The sequence below is a fragment of the Electrona antarctica genome, assembly GCF_951216825.1.
Source record: "Electrona antarctica genome assembly, chromosome: 5".
In the NCBI taxonomy this organism is placed as follows: Eukaryota; Metazoa; Chordata; class Actinopteri; order Myctophiformes; family Myctophidae; genus Electrona; species Electrona antarctica.
Genome location: NC_136810.1, coordinates 24,766,840 through 24,794,318, shown reverse-complemented (window position 1 = coordinate 24,794,318; position 27,479 = coordinate 24,766,840). Strand labels below are relative to the sequence as shown.

Below are 27,479 nucleotides of genomic sequence, written 5' to 3'. Positions count from 1 at the left end.
AATACATATACATATATCAAACTGGGCTCTTGGAATTAAAAGGTTTGAGAATTACTGATCTAGAAACTGCCACACCTGACATCTATTCTCATCCTCTTGCCAGTGTTACTTTGTTGTTCTTTACCAACTCCTGGTGATGCTACGGCAAACATGCAATATTAATCGCCCCCTACAAGATATAGCAGTGCAATAATAGGAAATGGAAATAATCTGAAATAAAGAGCCATGCTTTGAAAGTGTATTACTGTATTTCTCACCTCTTTGAAGTGTTGCATTATCGTTGCATATAGTACATGCTTTGTAGAAAGACTACAGTAGTTTTTGCTAGATCATATGGGCCGAATGTATGTGCTGTACATCAAATGTGTCATTTAATATTCCACTCTCTCTTTCAATTTACAGTATAGTCTAATATTCATGTGAGTAGAGCGAGTTTCTGCCGGGAGAAATAATCTCACGATTGAACCTATTTATCAAGAGCGAATGAGATTATTGAATGTTTTTCAACGTGCGTGATCACACTAACTAAAAAGGTATGTGTCAGCCCATTGGCACAGAGATAAAACAGGAGAGATATTTGTCAGCCAGGGTTCCCCAATATGCGGCCCGCGGAGCGCCCCCTTGTGGCCCCTGGAAGAATTTCAAAAAAAAATTGTTTTGTTTTGGGGGGGGTGTCCCAGATATAAATGGCATTAAATGGGGGTCAGTAGCCTATGCATGTCAAACTGGGCACACCCTCAAGGACCACTGGTGGTCCCTGGACCACTGGTTGAGAACAATTTTTAATGAATTCATGAAAAAAATAAAAAACACAATTTTTCGCGCTTGCGGACTCGGCCCCCAGCCTGGTTCCCTAGTCAAAATATGGCCCTTGAGGAAAATGTATTGGGGAACCCTGAAGAACCTTGTCAGTTTGTGGTCCCTGGCCAAACAGGGGTGCTTGAGGGGGTTGTGAGGGTCCCCAGTAAAATTATTGATTGTTAATCTTCATCATTATTAAATACTAATTAAATACATCTAGAGCAGTGGTTCCCAAATGTTTTTGCTCAAGACCCAAAAGAGAACTTAGACGTTTGCACAGTCAGGACCCAAACTAGTGAAAATAAGAGATCTACAAGCCCACAACGCATCACTTCGTGCCACATTGTGAGCTTGTAGAGCCGCTATTTTCATTTTCACTACTTCTTAAAGTTTTTAAAGGTTTTTCAGAAATGGAAATCATTAGATTTTTTTATTTTTAATTATGAACAACTTTTGAAAAATGCTGGAATTGTTTTTAATTGTTGAAAGGTTGTGATTTTTTTGTTTAAACTTTCTTAAAGGGGGGGGGGGGGGGGGGGGGGGGGTATATATATTTACTTGTGACCCATAAAAATGGGTCCGTGACCAAACATCAGTGATGTAGAGAATCAATGTACATGACAAGTTTCACTGTTCTCTCTATACTTACAGTATACAGTAACATACAGCCTACATACCTACGTTTTTCTGTTCTGCCCTGTAAAGCACTTTTAACTTTAAGTATGAAAGGTGCTATATAAATAAAGATTATTATTATTATTATTATTATTATTAATACCATTCTCCCGTTCAGCCAAACAAGTTTCTCCGCTGCGTTTGATGTGGCCTCAGAACCCGCAAGGTACTGGTCCATGACTCGTGTGGAATACAGATCAGTGCAGTCTGTCTGTCTGTCTGTCTCTCTCTCTTTCTTGTGGCTCCTGGCAGCCTGTCCTCAGGTTCTGGCTCTGTGAAAAACAGTACAAGGCGAGTGGAGCGAGCTGCATTCAGATGAGCCTGCTGCGTGTGAATATCACTGTGTGTGCCAGCCGTGTCAGACGACGTGTTTCGTATACTGTGATCTTTCGTAAGACGCCAGATCACATGAACGGAGAGAGAGAGAGCAGCTAGCGCAAGGTCATTATGAAAACAAACTGAATTTACCTGCCTTCCTTATGCTCTTGTGATTCAACTGCTTACAGCATGAGCTGTACACCAACAGCAGTGTTCTTTGGTTTCCTCAACCTTACTCGATCTTAAGGATGCTGCTGGTGTTCGGTTCCGTTCTCACTCGCAATCTGTTGTGTTGTTTTGTTGCACAACATTTTACATCACCAAATGGCATGATTAAATACTGCACTTAAAATGCCACCATTTTAAACAAATTACCAGTGCCATTATAGTTTTATTGTATCATTATTGTCTCTGCCAGGGGACAATGTTTTTCAACCATACATGCATGATGCGTGCAATGCATCATGCATCAACGTCCATGAACATTCAACTAATTCCAAGCTGTTTTAAGTCAGTCTTTAGCCACTTGAAAGAGTTGAGTGTCGATGTTTGCCAATGCATATACCAAAACTAATTGAAATGACAAATGTGTACATGCTGAATGCTAGATTTGAAAATAACTTGTTTTGGCTGATTGAATTGATGATTCTGGTTGCACCGTAATGATGTAATGACAGTCCTCTCTGTCATCTCTGTCCCCCCTCTGGGACTTTTCGTACTCACGCACAAACCCAAAACATTGTCATCATAAGCCCCAGACAAACGGAAAGATGGAGGGAGGTAGGGCATTCCTCCTGGCAGAGCTCTTTACTGATCATACCTTTCTAGTTATATATTTGTTTATTATGCAAAGATAGTGTTTTACTCATAAACCCACACAGGACACTCACCCAGTTTCTCTGTTTCATGAAACCATTGTTGTGGCTACCATAAAAAATGGGGAAAGACACCAGACACCACTGATCCAGTCCCCTGATGCTCCCAGACGGAGTCCCAGTCCAGTCTGGTGACCTTCCTCCTTAATGAGCACGCTCCCTCTGTGGCGTGCTGCGCTATCATGAAGATGGAACACCACTGGGCCTATAACCATCTCCGGAGATCCCATCTGATTGGACAGAGTGAAACGAATGGCCCCAGTCGCCAATTGATTGGCCGATGAAAGAGTGTCCTGCCCCCTCGCTCAACTGGCATTATTTATACAAGCCGCATGTGCGTCTCCCGATCAGGGGCTGAAGTGCCATTTATAGATACTATGAGAAGCTTCTGGTGTATCAATCAGTGTAATGCGGTAGACCAAAGACTTTATGGTGTAGTATATATGCTGTGGTTAATATAGTTTTATTGTAACCAAACGCTCTTGGGGTGGTGAAACATTTTACTGTAGGTGATTTGAATTTAATTGAATACATTTAATTAAATACAGCGACTGAGGTGGGTAAAGTCAGCTGAAAAAGCAACTGTTAAATGTTCTGAGCAGTGGCATCATGGTCAAGTTCTACTCTCCTTTAGCTCACACATGTACAGTACTGACAGGTGTGTGTGTGTGTGTGTGTGTGTGTGTGTGTGTGTGTGTGTGTGTGTGTGTGTGTGTGTGTGTGTGTGTGTGTGTGTGTGTGTGTCTGTGTCTGTGTCTGTGTGTGTGTGTGTGTGTGTGTGTGTGGATTTCTATTAGCCAGCAGAGTAGGTGAAAGTTGCCTCGATACGTGACAAGGCAGCTGCGATAATGGTTTTTGACAGCAAGGGTCTTCCTCTGGAAGCGAGGTGTCAACTACACTACACTTCCTTGGAAACCTGCTCGTTTCCAAGGAAGTTTCTGTGTTATTATGAGTCTAGACTGTATGTCTAGACTATACTTCCATGTGCAATAGAAGAATGTCTTGAAAATGGATTTGAGAGATTTTCAGACATTCTTTTCGTTTTCTGTGAGCCAGCAGGGACGTTATTATCTCTTACAATTGACAATTTAGGCATTTAGTCAGACACTCTTTTTGCTTAAAACATGTAAGATCAGACTAACCAGGGTGTAAGGAAAATCATACCAGCTGAACATCAAACCTATCATCTAAATAACATGCTATACTATTACTGTACTTGTAGACAATTGCAAACTGCACTGTTACTGTACGTCTATTTAAATAACATTCATATCATGTGTGACCTATATCAAATCTTATCTCTTTTTATACAGATTGGTCCAAACAGCATCGCCGCCAGGGATGGCCGCATCCGAGAGGGGGATCGCATTTTACAGGTACAGTACTGAAGGACGTCGCCCTCATCAGCATTCCTCTTCCACCAGTTCTCATTTAGATTCTATGTAAAAGCCCTTTATTTGGTTGTGCTCCACCGTTGTCTCGCAGCACGAGAGCCCATTCATTTTTAATGACAGAACATTAAAGAAGGAACTGGTTAGAGGGGGGAGAAATACCCCCCCCCCCTCTGTTTTACTTACAGACTCAGCACCACTAGGGCTTTTTAAGAGTCGTAGTAGTACCACAGCTCCCTTACACCCCTCTGGGATGAATGTTATTAGCCCCTAGTTCCATCTTTGGGCAGGGATGTTGTGTGTGTGTGTGTGTGCGTGTGCGTGTGCGTGCGTGCGTGCGTGCGTGCGTGCGTGCGTGCGTGCGTGCGTGCGTGTGTGCGTGGCGTGTGGTGGGCTAAAGGCAGCCCACAACACCACTGCCATGGTTTTCTGGGTGATGGGTGATTATTGTTTGGGCACAGGTGATTCAGAGAGTAGTGCTGGGTGGTATGGACAGTAACAGTAAATATCACAATGTTTTACCAAATACCTCGACGAGTCAGTATCATGGTCAGTTTATTTCTAAAATAGCTGATGCACATCCTCACAACACCATTATTATTCAGCATTACGATATTCAGACGATATCGATATCGAAATATTGATATATTTCCCAGTCCTAATTCCTAGCCACTAATTCTAATGGTTGAAATTGGTGAGAGAGGTCATTTTGAATAGGCTACCAGTAGGTAATGGGACAGCACTAATGAATGTGGGCTACTATTGCACTAGCAGGTGGATGTTTTAGCAACTGAGTGTCATCATAATAGAATTTCCCCCATTTCTGTTTATGCTGTGTGTATGCTTTAATGAGTTCATTGTGCAGAGTTAGGAGAAGCACAGACGTGGCAGAGATGAATATTCTGTGCTGGTGATTATTTTTTCAGGGACAGAGGAGGGATGTGTAACTGCTGTATGGTCAGAGATAATGCACTTCGCTGGCCTAATTGTACGCTGGCGTGTGTGTTTTGATCCAGGAATGGGGGGTTGTTTGCGAGGCAGCACTGTGCCACTATTATCCAACACTGACAGGGCCATTACTCTGCCCACAAAAAGATGGACGTCCCCTGTCACCGGCCAGTTAATTGTGCAGCTAGATGTATGTATGCTGCCGGATACTTTAGTGAACACAACAGTTCCGCCAACCCTTGGCCACTGTCCCATTCATAATCAACGCCTCGTCTAGCCTCATAAACTGGAGACTGCTGGCATTCGCCTCTGGAGTGGAGATTATTGTGTAGTGCCACTTTGATTGTGGCCTTATTCTTCTGTTATGGGAGAGAGTGTGTGTGTGTGTGTGTGTGTGTGTGTGTGTGTGTGTGTGTGTGCGCGCGCGCGCGCGTGCTTGTACGCATGTGTACTGTGGATGGGTGCGTGAGTATGTGCGTGTACAGTGTATGTTTTCAAAGAATCAGCATTTTACCAACAAACAAGCAGAATTATAATGTGCACACTTGGGTCTGTGTTCCCTCAGATAAACGGTCAGGATGTGCAGGACAGACAGGAGGCTGTGGCAGCACTCTCCAACGAAGACTGCAGAAACATCACCTTGCTTGTTGCCAGACCAGAATTGCAGGTGAATTGCACATCCAATATAATCCCCAAAGCAGACCCTTTGAGGCATTGGCCATAATGCACACACAAGCAAATTGCAGCCATTTGAATTTGGTCAATTAAGGAACTCACTGACATGTAGTGTGTAGGCTCAAATTAGGTAAACAAAGCATACTGTTCACAGCCCCGGGGCTCTACCACTTACTCTGTGTATGGCCTCATAATAAACATTGGTGCTGTGCTGTAGCCAACCTTCCTATTCACCACTCTACTCCCAGTGGTAGTGGTATACAGTAGCTAGCACTGGGACACCTCATCATGTTTTATTTTTATGTAGCGCTGCTGTAATTGACTTCCAACGGTAAACCATAAAAGCTATAATGGCATGCTAATGTGGAGTGTGTTCAGGCCCATGGCCATGCTGCTGAGTCGTTGCAGGAGCTCAGCCACAGAGGAGCGTAGAGGATCCGGAGCAATGGAGGATACTTTGTAATTAAATTAAGTCTCTCCACGTAGTAAATCTAAAGTCTTAACCACTTTCAACCTGGCAATGGAAATAAGCTCTCAAGCTTTCTTTGTGTGTTTTATCCTTTTGACAGATATGTAATCGCTGTTTGGCAGAAACCGCCAAATCACCATACTTCAATTGTGTATGTTTATTCGTCAATGAAGGCCCTACTTTGTCATACTATAACTACAGTGTCACACAAAAAGCAAAAAACAGCCGATCTACATGCTCTAAAATGCAACGCAATGCGTCATGCATGGTGATTTTTCCTATTTTTGAAAAACTTTTTTTTAATTACTTTATTTATAGGATTTTCAATTTTTAAAAGACAAACAACCTTACATATACCTTCCCTCACACAAAAGAAGACAACAACATCAATAGCAACAAAACGTATTTAAGTGAAAGTGTTTAAGACTGTCTATGTCTTTGTTTTCTTTACACCCGAGGCGCCAGCGGCATTGTGTCCATGACATTTTGTCAATGAAAACGCCAATCAAGCGGCAATCAGTCAAAACATTCAAAGATACAGACCTAATTTGAATCAATATACTCTCTCTAGCTGGAGGAGGCGTGGCTGGACGACGAGCACAGTGAGTTCCTGGAGCAGCTGAAGATGGAGATGATGGAGGAGCAGCAGAGAGAGGAGGTGGAGCTGGCTGCTCTCCAGGAGGAGCAGGAGAACCAACAGGTGGGTTAGGGTTAGATGGAGATGATGGAGGAGCAGCAGAGAGAGGAGGTGGAGCTGGCTGCTCTCCAGGAGGAGCAGGAGAACCAGCAGGTGGGTTAGGGTTAGGGTTAGATGGAGATGATGGAGGAGCAGCAGAGAGAGGAGGTGGAGCTGGCTGCTCTCCAGGAGGAGCAGGAGAACCAACAGGTGGGTTAGGGTTAGGGTTAGATGGAGATGATGGAGGAGCAGCAGAGAGAGGAGGTGGAGCTGGCTGCTCTCCAGGAGGAGCAGGAGAACCAGCAGGTGGGTTAGGGTTAGATGGAGATGATGGAGGAGCAGCAGAGAGAGGAGGTGGAGCTGGCTGCTCTCCAGGAGGAGCAGGATAACCAGCAGGTGGGAGTCCTAGGAGCCTCGTTTACACCCACACATTGGCAGAGGGAAATTAATTTGTGTGACCTTGGCAGTGTGACCAAAACACAATTCATTACACCTGGAACGAGGTTGCGGTATCATTTTTGTCAAGCAAAGGGGTCATGTGAACAAAGTATAAATGAAGCCTCAGCCTATAAAGCTTCTGTGTGTCCCTCATTGATTTATATGGAGGGAACACCGGAACACTGAAAGTGGAAACAAGACCACTCACATTTCCAGATGTTTTGAGTAGGGACACAGGACTGACTGTGAATGAACTTGGTGTGGCAATGAGCAACAGAGACCAGTGGAAGCAGCTTGTGTCGTAGATCTCGAGGGCACTGAGGGCGAATGATGATGATGATGATGTCTGAAAGTGTATCTCTCACACACACACACACACACACACACACACACACACACACACACACACACACACACACACACACACACACACACACACACACACACACACACACACACACACACACACACACTGGTCTGGCAACAACAGGAACAGTTCTGGTCCCCATGTTTGTTTAGTTAAATAAAAGGAAGGGCTGCCAGGTGGACACAACTCAAGGCATACTGCACCGATCTGCTAAACAGTCCTCACTGACCTGGTTTCTGTGCTCTTTATGCTGCGTGTGGGCTGAAACAGGGATTCTCAACCAATTTAGGCATTTAGCAGACGCTCTTAATCCAGAGCGATTTACATTAAGCAAGAACAAAAAGCATGGCAATACATCACATACATAAAAAGTAGTTATCATGAAACGTGTAAGCTAAGAACGTAACAGTGGAATATCTCTATATATAATGCAACTATACATATAAACTATACATATACTATACTATGCTATACATATGTACTATGAAGTGCTATGACTACATACAATGCAATTCTAGTGCTGTCTACATAACATGCTACTGTATAAGTCTGTATCAAATGCTATCTAAGTCTACAAAAAGTACTATCTAAGGCGGTAGGGTAAGTGCTACGGGCCATGATGGAGTCTGAAAAGGTGGGTTTTCAGACTACGGCAGAAGATTGGGAGTGAGTCAACCTGTTGCATGTCGACCCACGTCGACCCAAATTATTCAACTGGTTCAATTCAACGGCCCAAACCACACCAATGGGTCCCCATGCAACTCCTCGCAACTGTCTGGTTGCATGACGACCCATTGGTGTGGTTTGGGCTTTATGCATTAAGGCACAGATCCCCATTTGATATTACTTTTATCTCTGCAACCCCAATCTACACTGTTTAAATCCTCAGTATGAATTTAACTCTGGAGAATAGTGGAGAATAGACCCATAAGGATCTGTTTGGTTCCATTCCACTCTTGGAGTTACAGACCTGTAAGGGTCCCATTTGGTTCATAACTACAGTATCAATCGTTTAACTGGGAACCTCCTGGAACCCCTTCAAGGACCCCTGGGGGCCCCCGGGCCCCGTGCTGGGAACGGGTGGGCTAAAAGACACATATCTCTTGATAATAAACCTCAAATAATAATAATATACATTAATTCTCCATCATGTGTTCAGGTTCATGAATAATTGAGATGCACTAACTGAATATGGGTCACTTGCTCTCACTCCAACTGCTGTTGGAAAGGTGGTGGAGATCGGATCAAACTCACTTTATTTACACGTACAGTATAGAAAAAAAATAACTTGGAAAATCAAGCAGCGGCGCCGGCCTTTGAAATACAAATACAAAATAACCACTGTGAATATGTATGGCAGGAGATTTAAATTCCACAACATTGATGTAAAATTAATTTAAAATTAAAAAATTCCGCTTTGCTGGGAGATTAGCATATTATAAAAATCCATGTAAATGGGCGGAGAAGAAACACTCCCCAAAGTAACAGAAGTACTCACATCAGAAGGAACAGTCCTAGAGGATAATCCAGAATAGCGAAGCGCCTTTGCTGAACCTCCATAGAGATGACGTTTTCTTCTCCAATCTCCTTGTTCTGTTTTAATGCGTAGGAAGAAAAAAAATACCAGAAAGTTATGGAAAGTCTAAAAATCTGAGAAATTAATTTTCATCACGTGTGTGTGTCTGTTTCATTTCAGAGAGCCGAGGATGACGGACCCACCTGTTCCGCGCTCGCTCACAGTAAAGACAGAGCAGTGAAGAGCAGAGGGGAGAGCTCGGAGCGTGACATGTTGGCCCACATCCAGAAGCGTCTGTCCCAGTGCCTGACTAACAACCGGCCCGCGGGCTCCACGCGGCTGGAGGAGGAAGAGGACGACGAAGAGGAGGAGAGGGAGGGCAACCGCTTCCAGCAGCTCCTGGAGCTCAAGTGTCAGATCCGTAACAGCGGCGAGTACGACCTGTTCTACAGCCGCCGCAGCACCATCGAGTGCACCGTGGCGGAGCAGGGCGGAGTTCAGCGGGAGCTGCGCATGCTCAACGAGGAGTTGCGCAGCATCGAGCTGGAGTGCCAGAACATCATGCAGGCCCACAACCTGCGCAAGGGTCAACAGTCGCCCTCCACGGGCCACTCCGCACCCTCTGCCAAGGACCAAAGCCTCCGCCGGGGCGAGCCCACCAGGGGTAAGTTGGGAGACATAAATGAGAGGCTGGAAAAATCGGACAAGGACAGCTCCAGTGCCTATAATACGGCGGAAAGCTCGCGGAGCACCCCTCTGGCCATGGATCGCTCCCCGGATCATTCCCTCCACAGGATGGTGAGTCTGACCAATCAGAAAAACCTGTGCAGCAGCCTGGCCACGGGATACTGCCTCAGCCCTAGTCCCAGCCCCACACACACGGTTGCAGTTCTAGCCAAGAGCAGCAGCCCCGACCACTGCAACCACTCTGAGTCGGACCAGGCGCCTCAAGCGGAAGAGGAGAGGAAAGGGAAATTGAAGCCGCTGGGCTCCCAGATCCCCTACCTTTCCCCGTCCCACAGCTCCCAGCAGAGACAAACCAACATCCCAGCCCACGCCCGCCACTACCAGAGCTATATGCAACTGATCCAGCAGCGTTCTGCCGTGGAATACGCCCAGAGCCAGCTGAGCTTGCTCAGTGTCTGCAATGAGCCACAGCAGCCTGCCGATGAACACAAGATGGAGTGGAAGGTGAAGATCCGGAGCGATGGCACGCGATACATCACCAAGAGGCCTGTGAGAGACAAGATCCTGCGGGAGCGCGCCCTGAAGATCAAGGAGGAGCGCAGTGGCGGCATGACCACGGACGATGACGCCATGAGCGAGATGAAATTGGGGAGGTACTGGAATAAGGAGGAGAGGAAGCAGCACCTGGTCAGGGCCAAGGAACAGAGGAGGAGACGGGAGTTCATGCAGCGCAGCCGCCTGGAGAGCCTGAAGGAGTGCCCGCAGAGCGGCAGTGAGGGCCGGAAGGAGGTCAGCATCATCGAGCTCAGCCACAAGAAGATGCTGAAGAAACGCAACAAAAAGATCCTGGACAACTGGATGACCATCCAGGAACTGATGACTCATGGCACCAAGGCCCCTGAAGGGGCCAAGGTGCACAACGCCTTCCTATCAGTCACTACTGTATAAAGAAAAGAGATCAAAACAAACACACAATCTACCCCATGTGGTATAATATACTTGCCTCGTTCAATGTGGCATTTTTATGCGGACAATAGGAATATTTTTCACACTTTGTAACCCAAATAGCATTTTTGTAAAGAATTTATCAGTGTTTTCATGACATTTTATTTTATTTTTCAGCATTGTTTTTCATGTCACACTCTCCCAGAAAAGAATTTTGTATGAAATTATAGCGATGCAATGTAGTTATTTTTCTTATTTCATGCTATAGATGTTTATCTTTTTGATCATTGATTATTTTCATACTTCCTTTCTACCCATACAAATCAAGGCAGCAGTGTGAGTTTCCAGATAGGAGTTGGGAGCTTTCTTTTGAGTATACAAATTGTATTGCTCAAAATGCAATTGTGACCTAATTTTTGCTTATGTAATTAACAATTCTATATTTTACTTAAAAAACCTTATGAATATTCACACATTCCAGACATAGTACTGTACAACTTTTAGTACAATACAAGGTGCATAACAAAGAATGTCTAACTTGTTAATGATTGTTAATGATTCATAAATAACCTACCCTTTGAATTCAGTTGTTTTCTAACTCAAAAACTATGCTGACACGGTTGAGGTAATGTAATTACAATATGTTTATGTATTTCTTGTCACTCGTATAGTCCTTACCAAATTATGTAATAAATTACTCCATTCAAAATGACAAAGAAATTAATTAATCAAACAAAACTAAAAATGTATACACACTACACATTTCTTCCTGATGGCCTGAAAGCTAGAATTCACTTCACTTCATGGTTCACACAATACAATTAAGTAATTTTAATTAGAAAATCGTAAACATTCAATAAGACGACAAAGTCTGTCTCTCCTTTAACAGAGCAAATCCTGTTTATTTCAGTCCCTTTAGACCCCTTAGTAATCTTTTCTGAGCTCTCAACAAAATGTAAAGGTCATTCTCCATGTATACATTATATCCCACACCAAATGGACCTGCTCATAGCTTTTACGAGACAGTATTTCTTGTTTGTTTGTTTGTTTGTTTGTTTTTACATCTCCACATGCAATTTAACTCCACACATAGCCTTAAACAGCTGGAAGTGAATTCATGCAACACTGATGCACACTGATGGTTCACACATGAACAAATCTTCTGTAGGATGGAGAGATTATAATTCAGCCATAAATCTATATAATCTATAATCATATAATGTGCTGTTTGAAATCTGGAAAACATTATCAGACACTTTAACTGTATGTTACGTATACATGTGAACCATCATTAACCCCTTACACTAAATTGAGCAGAGTCCATCAGTGCTCTATACCTGGCCTTTGTTTTGTTTTTGTTGTTTTTTTCATTTTCTAATCTACACCAAATCTCTTCGCTGAAAATAGTCAATCTATATATAGATTGGCTATGTTTGCTGAATGTTTGCCACAGAATAGGGATGCTACAGTAGGTCTATGGTGTTGATCTCAACTGTTTGCCACAGAATAGGGATGCTACAGTAGGTCTATGGTGTTAATCTCAACTGTTTGCCACAGAATAGGGATGCTACAGTAGGTCTATGGTGTTGATCTCAACTGTTTGCCACAGAATAGGGATGCTACAGTAGGTCTATGGTGTTAATCTCAACTGTTTGCCACAGAATAGGGATGCTACAGTAGGTCTATGGTGTTGATCTCAACTGTTTGCCACAGAATAGGGATGCTACAGTAGGTCTATGGTGTTAATCTCAACTGTTTGCCACAGAATAGGGATGCTACAGTAGGTCTATGGTGTTGATCTCAACTGTTTGCCACAGAATAGGGATGCTACAGTAGGTCTATGGTGTTAATCTCAACTGTTTGCCACAGAATAGGGATGCTACAGTAGGTCTATGGTGTTGATCTCAACTGTTTGCCACAGAATAGGGATGCTACAGTAGGTCTATGGTGTTGATCTCAAACTCATGCGTTCAAACGATCACTGCTGAGCAGGTCTCAGAACATGTAGTTCAGTCCATTGGTGACACTGGGTTTACTTTCCACCTGTCAACATATTACAGTTACATGTACAGCGTGCTCATTCCAAATGCCTACTTTTTACTGGAAAATACTGTACATTTGGAATTTTAAACCAATTCTTGTATTTGTTTAAAGTCGGTGTCCAATGGTCTTATTTCAAGTAATCCGTAGTTGGCACATTTGTAGCCAGGTAAAATGTGTGATAATTGTGATCATTGAAAAAGAAATGACAATAAATTATTGTTTGGTTTTTTTTTAAAAGTCTGTTTTTAAATCATATGTGATATACCATATATGGGAGTTATATGCTCTATGATTATGATCTTATTCCAGGTAGCAGTTTGTGAACTAGTTGGGCAAGTCTGCAGCAGTGTTGATTTCGTCGACTAAAACGAAGACGAAAAATGTTCGTCGACTACCTTTTTCCACTGACGAAAACTAAAACTAACTAAATGAAAGCTAAGCTATGATGACTAAAACTAACCCTAAATATATTGACAATTTCGTCAACAAATAAAAACTAGACTAAAATGTTAAGAAGGGACTAGTGGACAAGAGATCCAATATAAGTCATTTTACACTTGGTTGCATGCTGAAAATAGCCGATCTACAAGCTCTGCAACGCGTTGTTTTATTTTCAGCAAGTGTAAAAACAGTCATTACGACGGCATCAAGGCCCGACAAAACACATTTTAGTCGACTAAATAAACTAGATTTAGTCGTCTAAAATCTTATGATATTTAGTCGACAAAATTTGCTGCCAAAAATAACACTGGTCTGCAGACTCTGCACCTCAAGCTTGGAGCAGTGCACACAATTCAGCCGCTGCCATACCAGGCTATATGAGCCTATAGAATTATAATTCGTTTTTTAGAAATCTTTCAAACATTTGAGGGAAAAGTACCAAAACTTTCCAAATTAGCAGAAATCTATACAAGCCTTCACATTGAGGTCAGGCACACTCCCTATTGGGAACTCCTTGTGGTTATGGCTGTGTCAGAATGATGTAATGATGTATAATTTACCATCACAAAATGGTGTCATCCGTCAAAAAGGTAATGGGGTTAATTTACCAAAACTTTAAAATAGCAGATCTACCAGCTCACAGCGTGTCTATATAAATCAGGCTTTAGTTTCGATAAAATGTGTCATGTATGGTGTTATAGGAAAAGAGAGGAAGCCGCACACTCATATGCTCCGAAGGATAAGTTTATTGACGACGTTTCGAGCTTCATCTGGTCAAAGAGTTTGACCAGATAAAGAGCCTTGGCTTGAAACGTCGTCAATAAACGTATCCTTCGGAGCATATGAGTGTGCGGGTTCCTCTCTTTTCCTATGTTACTTTTTGAACCCAGCACCTCCATGAAGTGATGTGCGTATTTTACTATAGTTTCTCATGTATGGTGTTAGAAATGGTGTCAAGAAACAGTAACAGCTTTGCAGCACATTATGCAAATTCAACTCATTAACCTGAAGAACCGTCAGCCAAAAGTGAGAGAGAACGATTGTTACTTGTTCATTTAACACTTTCACACTTAAAATATTGTCTTATATTTTCCACAGTGAACATGTTAACTCCTAACAAACAGATGGAGATTTCAATTAAAATCACCTTCCACTCGGATGGCTTTCTGTTCATTAAAATGTACCAACCACTTAATCATTTCTATGGTCCTGTCATATGCGTGGGAGGGCTACTGGGATATTCTGATCTCTGTTTTATCTTAAGAATGAATGTTCAACGGTCATGCATACTGCCTCAAGACTGCTCCTGGGTCTCAGTTAATTGAAAACTTGTACAATATACAAAATTATTGAATTCTTCCAGAGTCCTTCCAGAAATAAAAGGAGCAAAGTTCCCTGTAGTGCAACATACCACAGATATTAGAAATTGTCTCTGTCTCTGTCGGGTGGAAACCATAAGTCCAAAACAGTTATTTTCAGGATTCCAGAGCCGTAGAAGAAGAGAGTCGCGACACGATTTGATCTTGCCACAAAGCGGGGCGCTATGGGCTATAGTTCCAAACATTGGAACTGTCCCATTGAGATAGAATGAGCACTTCCGCATTCAATTATTACAATGGGAGTAACGCTAGCGTCATCACTCTCATACTAGATCACGCTGCAGGATTCCAAATCAAAAAGCTCAAAGCATGTCACCTCGTGCCACATTTCGAGCTTGTGGTTCTGTTACTTTTGATGCTTTTGTGTGATGCTGTAGTATGATCAAGGAGGACATTAATTTACGACAAAACACAAAAAGTTAGCGTGTGTTTCATAAAAATCCACTGTAGACATGTTATGAGCTAGTTTCGGTCAGGAAATTCTGTGCAGGTGATTCTTTTTTTTAAGTGTTGAAGTTTGGAAGCGCTCGTCAAAGTCACTGAATGGGACTGCATACCACCTGTTTCGAATGTGCACATGCTGCAGGAAGCAGCAGCACGACCCGTTAATTAAGAGTGAAACATGGTGGTAGAGTGTACAGTACATGACTGGAACGGCAGAGACTGAGTTTAGAACTCACACTTGGAAGATTGTTGGTTCAAAAAAGGTTGAGTTTGTTTTCCCAAGTTTGTGCATGACGACTCTAAATTTTCACTGAAGAGCATGCAATAGAACTGGCTGAGTATATGAACCATGGTGATACAGAGGTAAGATACACGACTAGCGAAAATAAACAAAGAAAACATTTCCCAAACGTTACAGAAATAATATCATAATCCATAAGGTAAGTAGTATTAATCATGTTTTTTGCAACACAAATGCTTCAAGTATTGAAGCAAACAGTGTACCACTACCATGTGACCATGATGTGGGCTGTGACAAAAAAAGGTAATGAGTAGGCCTACTAATAATTGAACAGGTGAGGCTATAAAGACTGAGAAGTCTCAGGGTTAAAACGTAAGAGTTGCATATACGCAACATGAGGGGAGGGGGGGGGGGGGGGGGTAGGGGGGTGAATGTACTTATTGTACTCCAGAGTTTCCTATGGACTATATTCAGACCGCGGCCATCTTGCCAGCAAGGTGCTAACTAGGTGCAACTTCCCATTGAGAGCCCATACATCCAAACTTTCTATCTGCAAAGTGTTTGTTTCATAAAAATCCACCGTAGAGGTCCTTTTTAGGCGTTTCCGTGTCAGTGTGTTCCGGTAGTTGTCATATGATATGTGATTGATAGACGACGTTTGATCTGACGTGTTTGTTTTACTTTACGTAACTGATAAACAAAGCATCTGAAACATTCCTACACATACACTCAACTGTTAGCTCAATCTCAATGTATTTAAGATATCCGATAAAAAATCATCTTGCCAGATTTAGCTGTGCCTGCGCCTACTATACTACTGCTGCAAATGTCCCATGCAGACAGATTAGCCTGTAGCTCTGCTGCTCTGTAAGATTCCACTCTGATCATTGATTTTTATATTTTGATTATGCAGCGTCTTCCACGTTTAAGCACAGGTAGAGACTAGAGCTTATATGTTTGGGGATGTTGTTGAAGGTCAGAGACACATACACATACTGTACTTCCCACAGATTACACACACCCAACGTGAGTTTGAAACTATGACAAATGACAACAACAAAAACTCCCATACCTATTGGGAAAAATACAACAATGTGCAAACACAGCAGCAATATTTGTGAACTGTTGTGACAAAAGAAGGTTAGCCAATGGAATACAACCACCATAAGGATATACCAAGTAGACCGCTGGACCTTGCACATGTAAACAGAGCTGCTATACCTTTAAACAGATCTTAAATCTGAGTTTTCTGTATACTATTTAAATAGTCCTGAGAAAAATGCTGCCATTTGTCCCAAAGTGACTGCAAAAGAATGTGCTGCTATTTGTTTCAAAAAAGCTTTATACTCCTGTTGAATTGAATTGAATTGAATTGAATTGAATTGAATTGAATTGAATTGAATTGAATGTTATTTCGTCAGCTGACTCCCAAGCCATATTTGATATCTCGTGACGCAGCTGCCCAGGCACTTGTGTAAATGACAAATAATAAAGTTTTGGATGGGGCAATAGATTGGAGAAGTTGGACAATACTGTATGTAACGGATCCCAGGATGGGATTCCTGCCATGTTGGGTCTCACAGACCTTTATTTGACTAGTTTCCTGTCCAAACTTCAGAAGCACATCAATGGGCACTGATTAGGTTGATCAAGTTCACCTGTGGTGCTGCTGACGCCCAGCATGGTGCTGCAGATAGCAACAGTAGAGTATAAAACAGCCTCAGTGGTAGAGGAGCGAAAACGGCATCACTATGGGACCAGTACACAAATTGTGCTTAATATAGAAGGTTTGGGCAAGGCTTATGGAAAGGAAGGCCAATTGAAAGGATTGACGGTCAAAAGCTGAACTTTATGGAACAAATGGACATCCAAGCAGTGAAGCACATGCCACTTTAGCACCCAGCTGGAAAGGGGACAAGGTGAATCGAAGTCTTATTCTTGTGATATATTGTCTAAGGTTTATTGTTGTGGTTTTTATATTGCGTTTTGATATGGTAATTTTAAGCTGTGTACTGTATGGATTGTATGGGATATGTAATTATGGTTTATGGGAATGTTTGTTGCTGATATTTGATGTGTATGGATTATTGTCTGATTTATGATACATTTTATGCCTGTTTCTTGTACAGTTATACGTTGTATGAATAAAGCAACTTCAAATCATCAGTTCAGACTTCAACCTTTCATGGCCAGCTGGGTCCGCTACACTGTAGGAAAAAACCTTGACTTCGGACCCTGCGGTAAGTGACCATTTCATTTTGGCAGGAACATAATTTTCTAGTATTAGGCCTTAACAGGGACAAGTGAGATTCTAAATAAATATATATATCTAACAGTTTATTGGAGCCCGCTCTTGCAGAAAGCAATGATGCCCTATTTATTGCAGATATAATATTGTTATGCCTATTATCATACTTTTTCAAGAAAGCGATGCTTGTGTAAATTCCTATTAGATTAATAGAAGGGGCGACTGTGGCTCAGGAGGTAGAGAAGGTCATCCAATGATCCATGGGTCGGCGGTTCGAATCCCGGCTCCTCCTGTCTACATGTCGAAGTGTCCTTGGGCAAGACACTGAACCCCAAATTGCTCCCGATGTGCTGGTTGGTAGTTGCATGGTTTCCGCTGCAATCGGTGTATGTGTTGCCCGCCTCCGCTAGGGGTCAGAGGGCGGGTAACCAGAGTCTGTAGAATGTATAAGAAAAGACAACAGGCTCTGTTTATATGTCGCTCTTTTCACTGCTGGATTTATTCTCTCCATTTCAAATATCAAAATGATATGACATAACAGTCACTTCATTATTCAATTTCTGGCTTTGCCACTTGAACACCTTTAACACAGCAATTCCTTCCCAGTATTACCAATCAATACAGTGCAGTATTTATCAAACAAAAATACACATGACCCAAAATGTACAATGCTTTCTCTCCAAACCAGTTTCTCATTTAGAAAACAATGAAGGCACTTAGTTGTACTGTATTCATGTGAATACATTACCAAAACACAAATAAGAAAACAGCTTGTCTTTTATGCAATAAACCTCATTTGTCACGTTTCCTTGTTCTCAGATAACCAACAATATTATGTTCTCTCAAAATAAACACATTTGGTCATTACACCCCTGTATAGTAACAGCATTAATTCCTCACAGAATGATTAACACATTGCTGAACACATTACTGGCTGCATTCATAATAATGGTTTACCATTTATGCTTTAGTGTCTGTCCAACATGTGACAATAACATACTAACAGTAACACCAGTATTAGTATGGGACACGTTTACCACCTAGCTACCACCTAGCCACCTAGCTAGGCAGCACAAACCTGCAGTGTTGTACAAAACTCCTCAAAACGTATTTCCTTGAGACAATACATGAACTTAGTTCAACCCTTTACAACACATACATGTTTAACATTGATATCATTCATATTCTGATCATTATATTCGTTTTACTAACCTGTAGAATGTATAAGAAAAGACAACAGGCTCTGTTTATATGTCGCTCTTTTCACTGCTGGATTTATTCTGAGAAATCTCCGCAGGAACATAGCATATAATGATCCCAAAACCGCAGGCGCCCTCTAGCGGCCTGGGTGTGAAACAGCAACCACACTGAAACCATATCACCAATGCAAAGGCAATGCAAATGTCTGTTACCTTCTGTGAAAATGAAAAGAATGACTAAACTCAATGAAAATTAAATAGGGGTAACTGTTTTTCTTTCTTTAATCTATTTCCAACCCTCTACACTCTCCCCCACTTAAAAGAATGTCTCCTGACGTTTACTGTGTTCGTATCTAACGTACGAGAGTGCCACAATTGTAACAGTAAGACTGGGGCTGGATTGGGTAGGGGAATGGCGCAAAGTGTGGCGCTACTGCTGGGTGGATTGGAAAAAGGGTGTTCACATCTGCACCCCAATGTCGGTAAGATGGTTGACCGAGAGTGTCATATGTGAGTCTTTCCGTCGGTCTCCCTCTGCGTTGGGACCTTCTCACGTCCTCTCCTTCTCCGTCAATGTCATCCATCTCCTCCACTTGATCAGGCTCTTCCTCAATGTCGTCCATCTCCTCCACTCGATCAGGCTCTCCCTCTATTAGCTCTGGCCTCTCTGGGGCCTCCTCCCTGTCCGGAGCTCCCTCAGCTACTTGTCTGACAGGAGAGAATTCTCTGGCTGTGGCACGGAGCCCAGGCTGCTCCCGACGATTTTGCTGTGGCATGACAGGTGCTTGTTGTTGAGGCTGTACAAGTCTAAAGCATGGGATTCTGCTCCGGAGGTCATGACGGTAAGTGTACTCTTCTTCCTCATCAGAGCTATCTGTTACAGGTCTGTCGATATCTTTTTCAGGTTGTCTCTGTCTGTTTTGTTTCGTCTTTCCTTCCACAGGGAACTCTTCTTCAAGAGGTAGGTCATTTACTGGAAGCAGCAGGTTTCTGTGAAGTACACGCGGGGCTTTGCTACCTCGCTCTGCTTGTACTTTATAGACTGGCCCATCTCCCACTCTTTCCACCACGTGATGTACGACATTCTCCCAATAGGCACGTAGTTTACCTGGGCCTCCTCTCTCTGAGAGATTTCTCACCAGTACTCTGTCACCTGGTCGAAGAGTAACACCTCTCACGCCTCGATCATACTGTTTCTTGCCTTTCGCTGAAGATTTCTGACTGTTGTCAGAAGCGATTTGGTAGGCTGCCCGCATCCTTTCTGCCCACTGATGTGCAAAGGTCTGAGGGTTTCGTACCTCAGTCTCTTCCTTGGAGCTAAAGATCAAGTCAATTGGTAACCGTGGAGGCCGGCCATACAAGAGGAAGAACGGGGAGTATCCCGTTGCGTCATGCCTCGTGCAGTTATAGGCGTGCACGATGTGAGGCAGATGCTCTTTCCAATCACTCTTCTTTTCCTCCTGTAGAGTGCGTAACATTTGGAGAAGTGTGCGGTTTAGTCTTTCCACTGGGTTGCACTGTGGATGGTAAGGAGTGGTCCGTGAATGGGCAATTCCTGCCAGTTGCTGCAGTCTCTGGAACAGGTTATTCTCAAACTCACGACCTTGATCATGATGGAGCTTCTCCGGGTACCCGAAACGAGGGATAAAGTCCTGAAATATCTTTTCAGCTGCTGTTTTCCCTGATTTGTTCCTCGTTGGGTACGCCTGAGCAAAGCGCGTGAAATGGTCGACAATGACGAGGATGTACTCAAATCCTCCCTTGCTGGGTTCCAGATGTAAATAGTCAATAGAGACTAACTCAAACGGGGCACTAGTTGTGATGGATCCCATCGGGGCTCTCTGTGGGACATTGGGACGTTTTTGTTTGATGCAGGCACATTTCTTTGTCACATAGTCCTCAATGTCTTGCTGCATATAGGGCCAATAAAACCTTTCACGGGCAAGATGTACCACCTTATCAGCACCTACATGTCCCATGTCGTTGTGCAAGCTCTTCAACACCATAGGTTTTAGCTTTTCAGGCAGGACCAGTTGTCTGTGTTGGTCGGTTTTCCGGTAGAGTATCCCCTCATTTACCTCTAGCTTGTTCCACTCACATAGCAGTCGTCTCGTCTGTTTCCCCATGTTTTTTTTCTCCTTTTCATTGGGGATCCAAGTACTGAGTTTCAAGGACACAACTTCTTTGATTGCTGGGTCTGCTTGTTGTGCAGCTTTGATGTCTTTGGGCATCACCCTAGAGATGCTATCCGTTGACACAGCATTCTCCTCTTCACAATTAAGTTGCAGTGCAGCCACCCACGGGATATCATTGTCTTGGACAGCGTTACTTCCTTGCCACACTGCCGACACCACCTCCGGTGACACTGTCTCTGTATGCTCATCCATTTGATAGTGCAGGCTCACGGGGTACCTAGACAACATGTCAGCATCTGCATTCATTTTCCCCGGCCTATACTTGATGTCAAAGTGAAAGTCGGCTAACTCACCAACCCACCTGTGTCCCACAGCATTTAACCTGGCAGTACTTAGGACATAGGTCAAAGGGTTGTTATCTGTATAGACCGTGAAGGTTGGAGCGTAATACAGATAATCACGGAATTTGTCGCAGATGGCCCATTTGAGTGCCAGGAATTCAAGTTTACCGGAATGCATGTGATAATTTTTCTCTGCAGGTGTTAATGTCCTGGACCCGTACCCGATGACACGTAGTTTGTGGTCCTGGCGTTGGTACAATACTGCTCCTAGGCCTTCGTTTGATGCATCCGTGTGCAAAACAAATGGAAGGTCAAAGTTTGGGTAAGCTAGGATGGGAGGGTTGGTCAGCATCTCCACAAACCTTGATACCACATTCTGGTGTTCAGCAGTCCAAGTAATGGGTGTGCGTGAGGGAAGTTGACCTTTGTCGCCCTTCTTCAACTGACATTTCCCCCTCCCTTTCTGGAGCTTGTTGGTATTGCTGGTCTCCACTGGGCTCTGGAGAAGTTCGTACAGGGGTTTTGCCAGTCGTGAGAAGTCTTGGATGAAGGACCGATAATAACTCAAGAAGCCTAATAGGGTTCGAAGCTCTCCGACGGTGCGGGGTTTCTTCTCCTTCAGGGCGATCACAGCTTCCACATCCTTCTGGTCCATCTCTATCCCTTCCCCTGACACTATCCGCCCAAGGTACCTGATTTTACTCTTAAACAGTTCACATTTAGCTGGACGGAGCTTGAGGCCATGTTGTCTCATCTGGCGGAGTACTTGTCTGAGGTGGTTGACATGTTCATCAAAGGTTTTAGAGTAGCACAAAACGTCGTCTAGGTAAGGCACACAGCACTCGTCTCTAAGGCCCTCCAACACTCCCTCCATACAACGCTGGAATGCAGCAGGTGCATTCGTCAGTCCGAAGGGTATTCGCACCCATTCGTACAGCCCCCAGGGGGTGCTAAAGGCGGTGAGATGTCTAGATTCTTCGCTCACAAATCCCTGGTGATAGGCACTGCCTTGATCCAGTATGGAGAACCACGAGTGGCCTCCCAAACTGTCCAATAGATCCTGAATTCGTGGCAAGGGGTGACGATCCGGTATGGTCTTACGGTTCAGTTCGCGAAAGTCAACACACAGGCGCAGGCTCTGGTCCTTCTTGCGCACGCAAACCACAGGAGAGGAATTGGCAGATGTCGACTTCCGGACCCAGCCTCTGACCAGAAGATTTTGCACGTACTCTTTGACCTCCTTATATAAGGGTTTTGGAATAGAGTTGTAACTCCTCTGAACTGGATTGTCATCAACCGTGTTGACTTTCAGTCTTAAATCAGGGATACAGCCAATGTCGCCCTCTTCCTGCGCAAACACCTCAGATTCTTCGTAGAGCATTTGGCGAGCAACTTTCTGTTCACCCTCACTAAGATGGTCTAATCCTATTGGTGGGTGCCATTTGTCATGGGTGTCCTCATGCTCAGAGGCCGCACTTACTTGAGCTGAGCACAGGAGAGTGTCATTGTCTTGATTGATTGGTGTCTGGGGAGCAGAGACAATAGTCACAGGTATGAGGTCTCTCATTTCTTCAATAGAACCCAGAACTGTTTTGGGGGGCAAGAAGATGTCATGCAGTGTGGAGTTCTGTATTGGTATTCTCACTATCTTTGAGGCACCGGCTGACACGTCAACAAGGGCAGGAAACAGCTCCAACCCTTCTGGCAAACTGCTCTCCACGGTTGGCTCGAATAACATAGTCCCTCCCTCTGACCATATTCGGAGGCGACATTTTACCTCACCGATTTGGCCCCTTTGGACCGTAAGCCCTCTCTTTCCTACTTTCAACACAGGGTTTACTTGTTCTTCCTCAAATGACATGTCGTTAATAGTAGAGACGAGAGTTTGGACGGTGTGCCTCTGGATACTCATGGCCTCCGATAATAAGTCCAATAGACCAATGTTATTTGGCTGTTCCTCATTCTCCATGATGATCTCCTCGATCACATTAAAACCTAGCAGTGGGTTAGTAGCACAACTTTGACTCACAAGCATCGGTACATGTATTGCGACATGTCCGTGTGTTTGACTTTTGATCTCCAAAAGGACCTCAATCCACCCATCATATGGTACAGCTGTCCCATTAGCGGCTGTGAGTTTGAGTGGTTTGTCTGACAGAAGGCTTTCAAGGGGTTGGAGTTTGACATTCGGCAAGGCTTCTTCCACCCAGGACTTTCCCACCATACTGACTTGTGCTCCACTATCCAGTAACATCTGAGCTTTGACCCCATTTAAATAACAGCTGAGCATACATCTCCCACCAATCAGCTTGGCTACACGTTTTCCTTTGGCTGTACCGTGAAGGTTGGGTGACTGGGTAGATGACAATGTTTTATTTTTGGGCCAGGAGTTTGCTGTGACGGGGGACTCTATACTAGCTAGGGTCACTGGTGGTCCCTCCCCAGTGACCTTGTTCGGTTTCCCGACTGGTTGTTTTTCAGGAGGCAACCAATCGCTCTGTGTCCCTCTTGTCCACATCGAAAACAGTGGTTGCAGCTATCATTCCTTTGTGCTACACACTGCTGACATTTGCCTCTACTGTCCTGCTTGGGGAACTGTTTTGAGTGTGATAGGGTGGCAGGGGTGTTTTCTGGGGTTACACTCATTACAGCAGGGGTGAGAGCCTTCTCTAAACTCTTGGCTAAGGATGAGACCTGTGCTGTTAGCTCATGTATGGCAGTGCGATTAGCTTGGACTTCTGCCTGCATCTGAACATCATCCTGTCTCTCCCTGTCCTGCTGTACTGCACTGACACTGACTGCTTTTTGTTTATGTGTGTGACCCAAACGGCTTTGCCTCTCAGTTTCCTCACTCACTGACATAGTTATAATTTCTAAGAAGAAGTCGTCAGTAATACTCATATTTGAGATGTGTTGTTTGATATCCCGTCTGATGTAAGAGTATTTCTCGTTCATACCCTGGTAAAGGGAATGAAGGAACACACACTGGACTAGTTTGCTGTCATACTGAAATCCTGCATTTTGTTTGGAAGCAAACAGTACGCGTTGTTTCAATCCCATTAACCTGTACATAAACTGTTGTGGGCTTTCTCTGTCATTTTGTTTTCCGTTGCTGAGCTCCTGAAATAATTCGGCACTGCTTTTATCTCTAAGGTGTGCTCTGAGAAAACGCTTTAGCTCAGCCACAGTCAGGCTATCTTTGGTAATGAGCATGTCTTTGAAGGTACCAGGCTTAATTATCTTTAGCACTGTTCTAATGATCTCCGCCTCTGTGAACCTTTCAGCAAGACCTTCATCAATTTGTTTACACAGATTGTTAAAACTCAAGTCAGAATCAGAATCAGAAATTTGACCACCATGAATCTTATACTCTCTGCGCGGCAGGAATGCTGCGAAATCCGATAATTTGACCAAACCGGTTACCTGATCAGCAACTGCTGCTGTGGTCTTATTCAACACTGGTGCCACCGTTACTGACTCAGTCTCTGGCACCGGATCAGGGTCCTCTTCTTCAGACTCTAGACCTTGTCCATTATCAGCTGCATGACTTTGAGAATGTACATCCACTGTCACTGCCTGTGGAGCTTGCAGTTCATAAATGAGGTCACGGAAGGCATGCAGGCAGGCCATCCCTTGGTCCTCTTGGCTCCTCAATCGTTTACTTCTCAAAAAGTCAACAATGAAGTCAAAGAGTTCCACTTCGGTTGATTCCTCGCCTGGCACCTCTTCTTCCGCCTCACCGTGGCATGAAGTTGCAAGCTTGTAGAGTATGTCCGTGTTGCCAGAGCTGGTCAGCTTGTGTAGCTGTTGCTGTATTTCCCACCGCAGGTTTCGTAGAGCAGTCATCTCTGGACACCTGCAGTCTGTTGCTCAATTCACTGGCTAGGATCCCGTAGTTCTGAGATGATTAACACGTCCACCAGGAGGCGCTAATCCCGGACGAGCCCCCAAATTGTTGCCCGCCTCCGCTAGGGGTCAGAGGGCGGGTAACCAGAGTCTGTAGAATGTATAAGAAAAGACAACAGGCTCTGTTTATATGTCGCTCTTTTCACTGCTGGATTTATTCTCTCCATTTCAAATATCAAAATGATATGACATAACAGTCACTTCATTATTCAATTTCTGGCTTTGCCACTTGAACACCTTTAACACAGCAATTCCTTCCCAGTATTACCAATCAATACAGTGCAGTATTTATCAAACAAAAATACACATGACCCAAAATGTACAATGCTTTCTCTCCAAACCAGTTTCTCATTTAGAAAACAATGAAGGCACTTAGTTGTACTGTATTCATGTGAATACATTACCAAAACACAAATAAGAAAACAGCTTGTCTTTTATGCAATAAACCTCATTTGTCACGTTTCCTTGTTCTCAGATAACCAACAATATTATGTTCTCTCAAAATAAACACATTTGGTCATTACACCCCTGTATAGTAACAGCATTAATTCCTCACAGAATGATTAACACATTGCTGAACACATTACTGGCTGCATTCATAATAATGGTTTACCATTTATGCTTTAGTGTCTGTCCAACATGTGACAATAACATACTAACAGTAACACCAGTATTAGTATGGGACACGTTTACCACCTAGCTACCACCTAGCCACCTAGCTAGGCAGCACAAACCTGCAGTGTTGTACAAAACTCCTCAAAACGTATTTCCTTGAGACAATACATGAACTTAGTTCAACCCTTTACAACACATACATGTTTAACATTGATATCATTCATATTCTGATCATTATATTCGTTTTACTAACCTGTAGAATGTATAAGAAAAGACAACAGGCTCTGTTTATATGTCGCTCTTTTCACTGCTGGATTTATTCTGAGAAATCTCCGCAGGAACATAGCATATAATGATCCCAAAACCGCAGGCGCCCTCTAGCGGCCTGGGTGTGAAACAGCAACCACACTGAAACCATATCACCAATGCAAAGGCAATGCAAATGTCTGTTACCTTCTGTGAAAATGAAAAGAATGACTAAACTCAATGAAAATTAAATAGGGGTAACTGTTTTTCTTTCTTTAATCTATTTCCAACCCTCTACATATGAATGGGTGAATGTAATGCACAATCTATGTAAAGCGCCTTGGATAAAGGCGCTATATAAATGCACCATTTACCATTTATAGAAACTCGCTCATATTAAACACAAAGTGAATTGGAGACAGGTCTCCAATTCAGTTTATGAACCTTACAAATAAATCTCAGTTACCAGTTTATTTCTAGAATGTTGCATAGCTTGTAAAGGAAGGAGACGTCCCACAGCTCGTAGTTTATACAATGTTTTGTTTTTGTTTAGAATGTTGTATGGAGCATGACCTTGTTGAGGGGGAGGAGTCAGACAGGGTTGGAGAACATGTAGCACTTTGTGATTGGTTGAGACATGATTCTATTCTACTCTTTGGCCAATCAATCCCAAGCAGTTAGTGGTTCCACCTCAGGCTCTCTAGTATAAGGAGAGTTTGTAGTTGTCATTTCTCCACAACTCCTCCAGGATATCAATCATTGCTGATCACATCTGACTGTGGACTCCAGACTCCAGACTTCAGCTGAAGATGAACTCTCTCAACCCCACCAGGAACAATTCTGCTCAACAGGGAGGACCCAATGATCATGAAGACCTATGTAAGTTACTGATTGTGTCTATATGGATATACAGCATGTCATGAGGATGTTGTTTTTAATCATCAGGACCTCTGTAAGTTACTTACACCAAGTCATAAGGATGTTTTTTATCTAAACACTAAGTTACTTACTATGTCTATATGGATATACAGAATATGATAAGGATGATTTATCGAGTCATGTTTATTTGATTTATTATTAGTGTCGACAACTGTTTTGTCTCTTTTGGTAAAATGCACAACAATTGTAGAATCAAATTATAAATGACTGGAAGAGTTGATAATTGTGTACATTAACTTCACATTCGTTTCTGAAATGTTGGTGCCATGGAGTACCTCTAAACATTCTTTCCTTTGTATTTGTTTCCAATTCAGTGATCCATCATCAGTCTGGCTTCCCTGTTCTACCAGAGGTGAATGAACAAAGAAAAGTGTCTAAGCATAAAATATCCAGCCTTAAAATCCACCAGCGAATTCATACTGGAGAAAAACCCTATGTATGTGATCAGTGTGGGCAACACTTCTCTCAAATGGCACACCTTAAAATACACCAGAGAATTCATACTGGAGAGAAGCCCTATG

General features: G+C 43.3%; 1 protein-coding gene and 1 long non-coding RNA gene across 3 annotated transcripts in view; both read left to right on the top strand.

Annotated features, from left to right (window-relative positions):
- The window catches only part of LOC306922824 (PDZ domain-containing RING finger protein 4), a 167,228-nt gene extending 154,243 nt beyond the window's left edge, over positions 1-12,985 (top strand). The window contains exons 7-11 of one of the 2 annotated variants that reach the window (XR_013789969.1): positions 3,983-4,045; positions 5,574-5,675; positions 6,724-6,852; positions 9,330-12,253; positions 12,722-12,985. Coding sequence is in view for 1 of the 2 variants with exons in the window: in XM_079500669.1 (XP_079356795.1) it covers positions 3,983-4,045; positions 5,574-5,675; positions 6,724-6,852; positions 9,330-10,784 (1,749 nt within the window). In the remaining variant the exon portion in view is untranslated. Of the gene's footprint in view, positions 1-3,982; positions 4,046-5,573; positions 5,676-6,723; positions 6,853-9,329; positions 12,372-12,721 lie in introns of those variants that run through there. The other variant, XM_079500669.1, reaches the window with a different exon arrangement.
- Positions 12,986-17,092: 4,107 nt separating this feature from the next.
- Positions 17,093-26,898, top strand: LOC306923373. The gene is made up of 3 exons (XR_013790054.1): positions 17,093-17,248; positions 17,459-17,569; positions 26,768-26,898. It is a non-coding gene; the product is annotated as an uncharacterized lncRNA (long non-coding RNA).
- Positions 26,899-27,479: the final 581 nt, after the last annotated feature.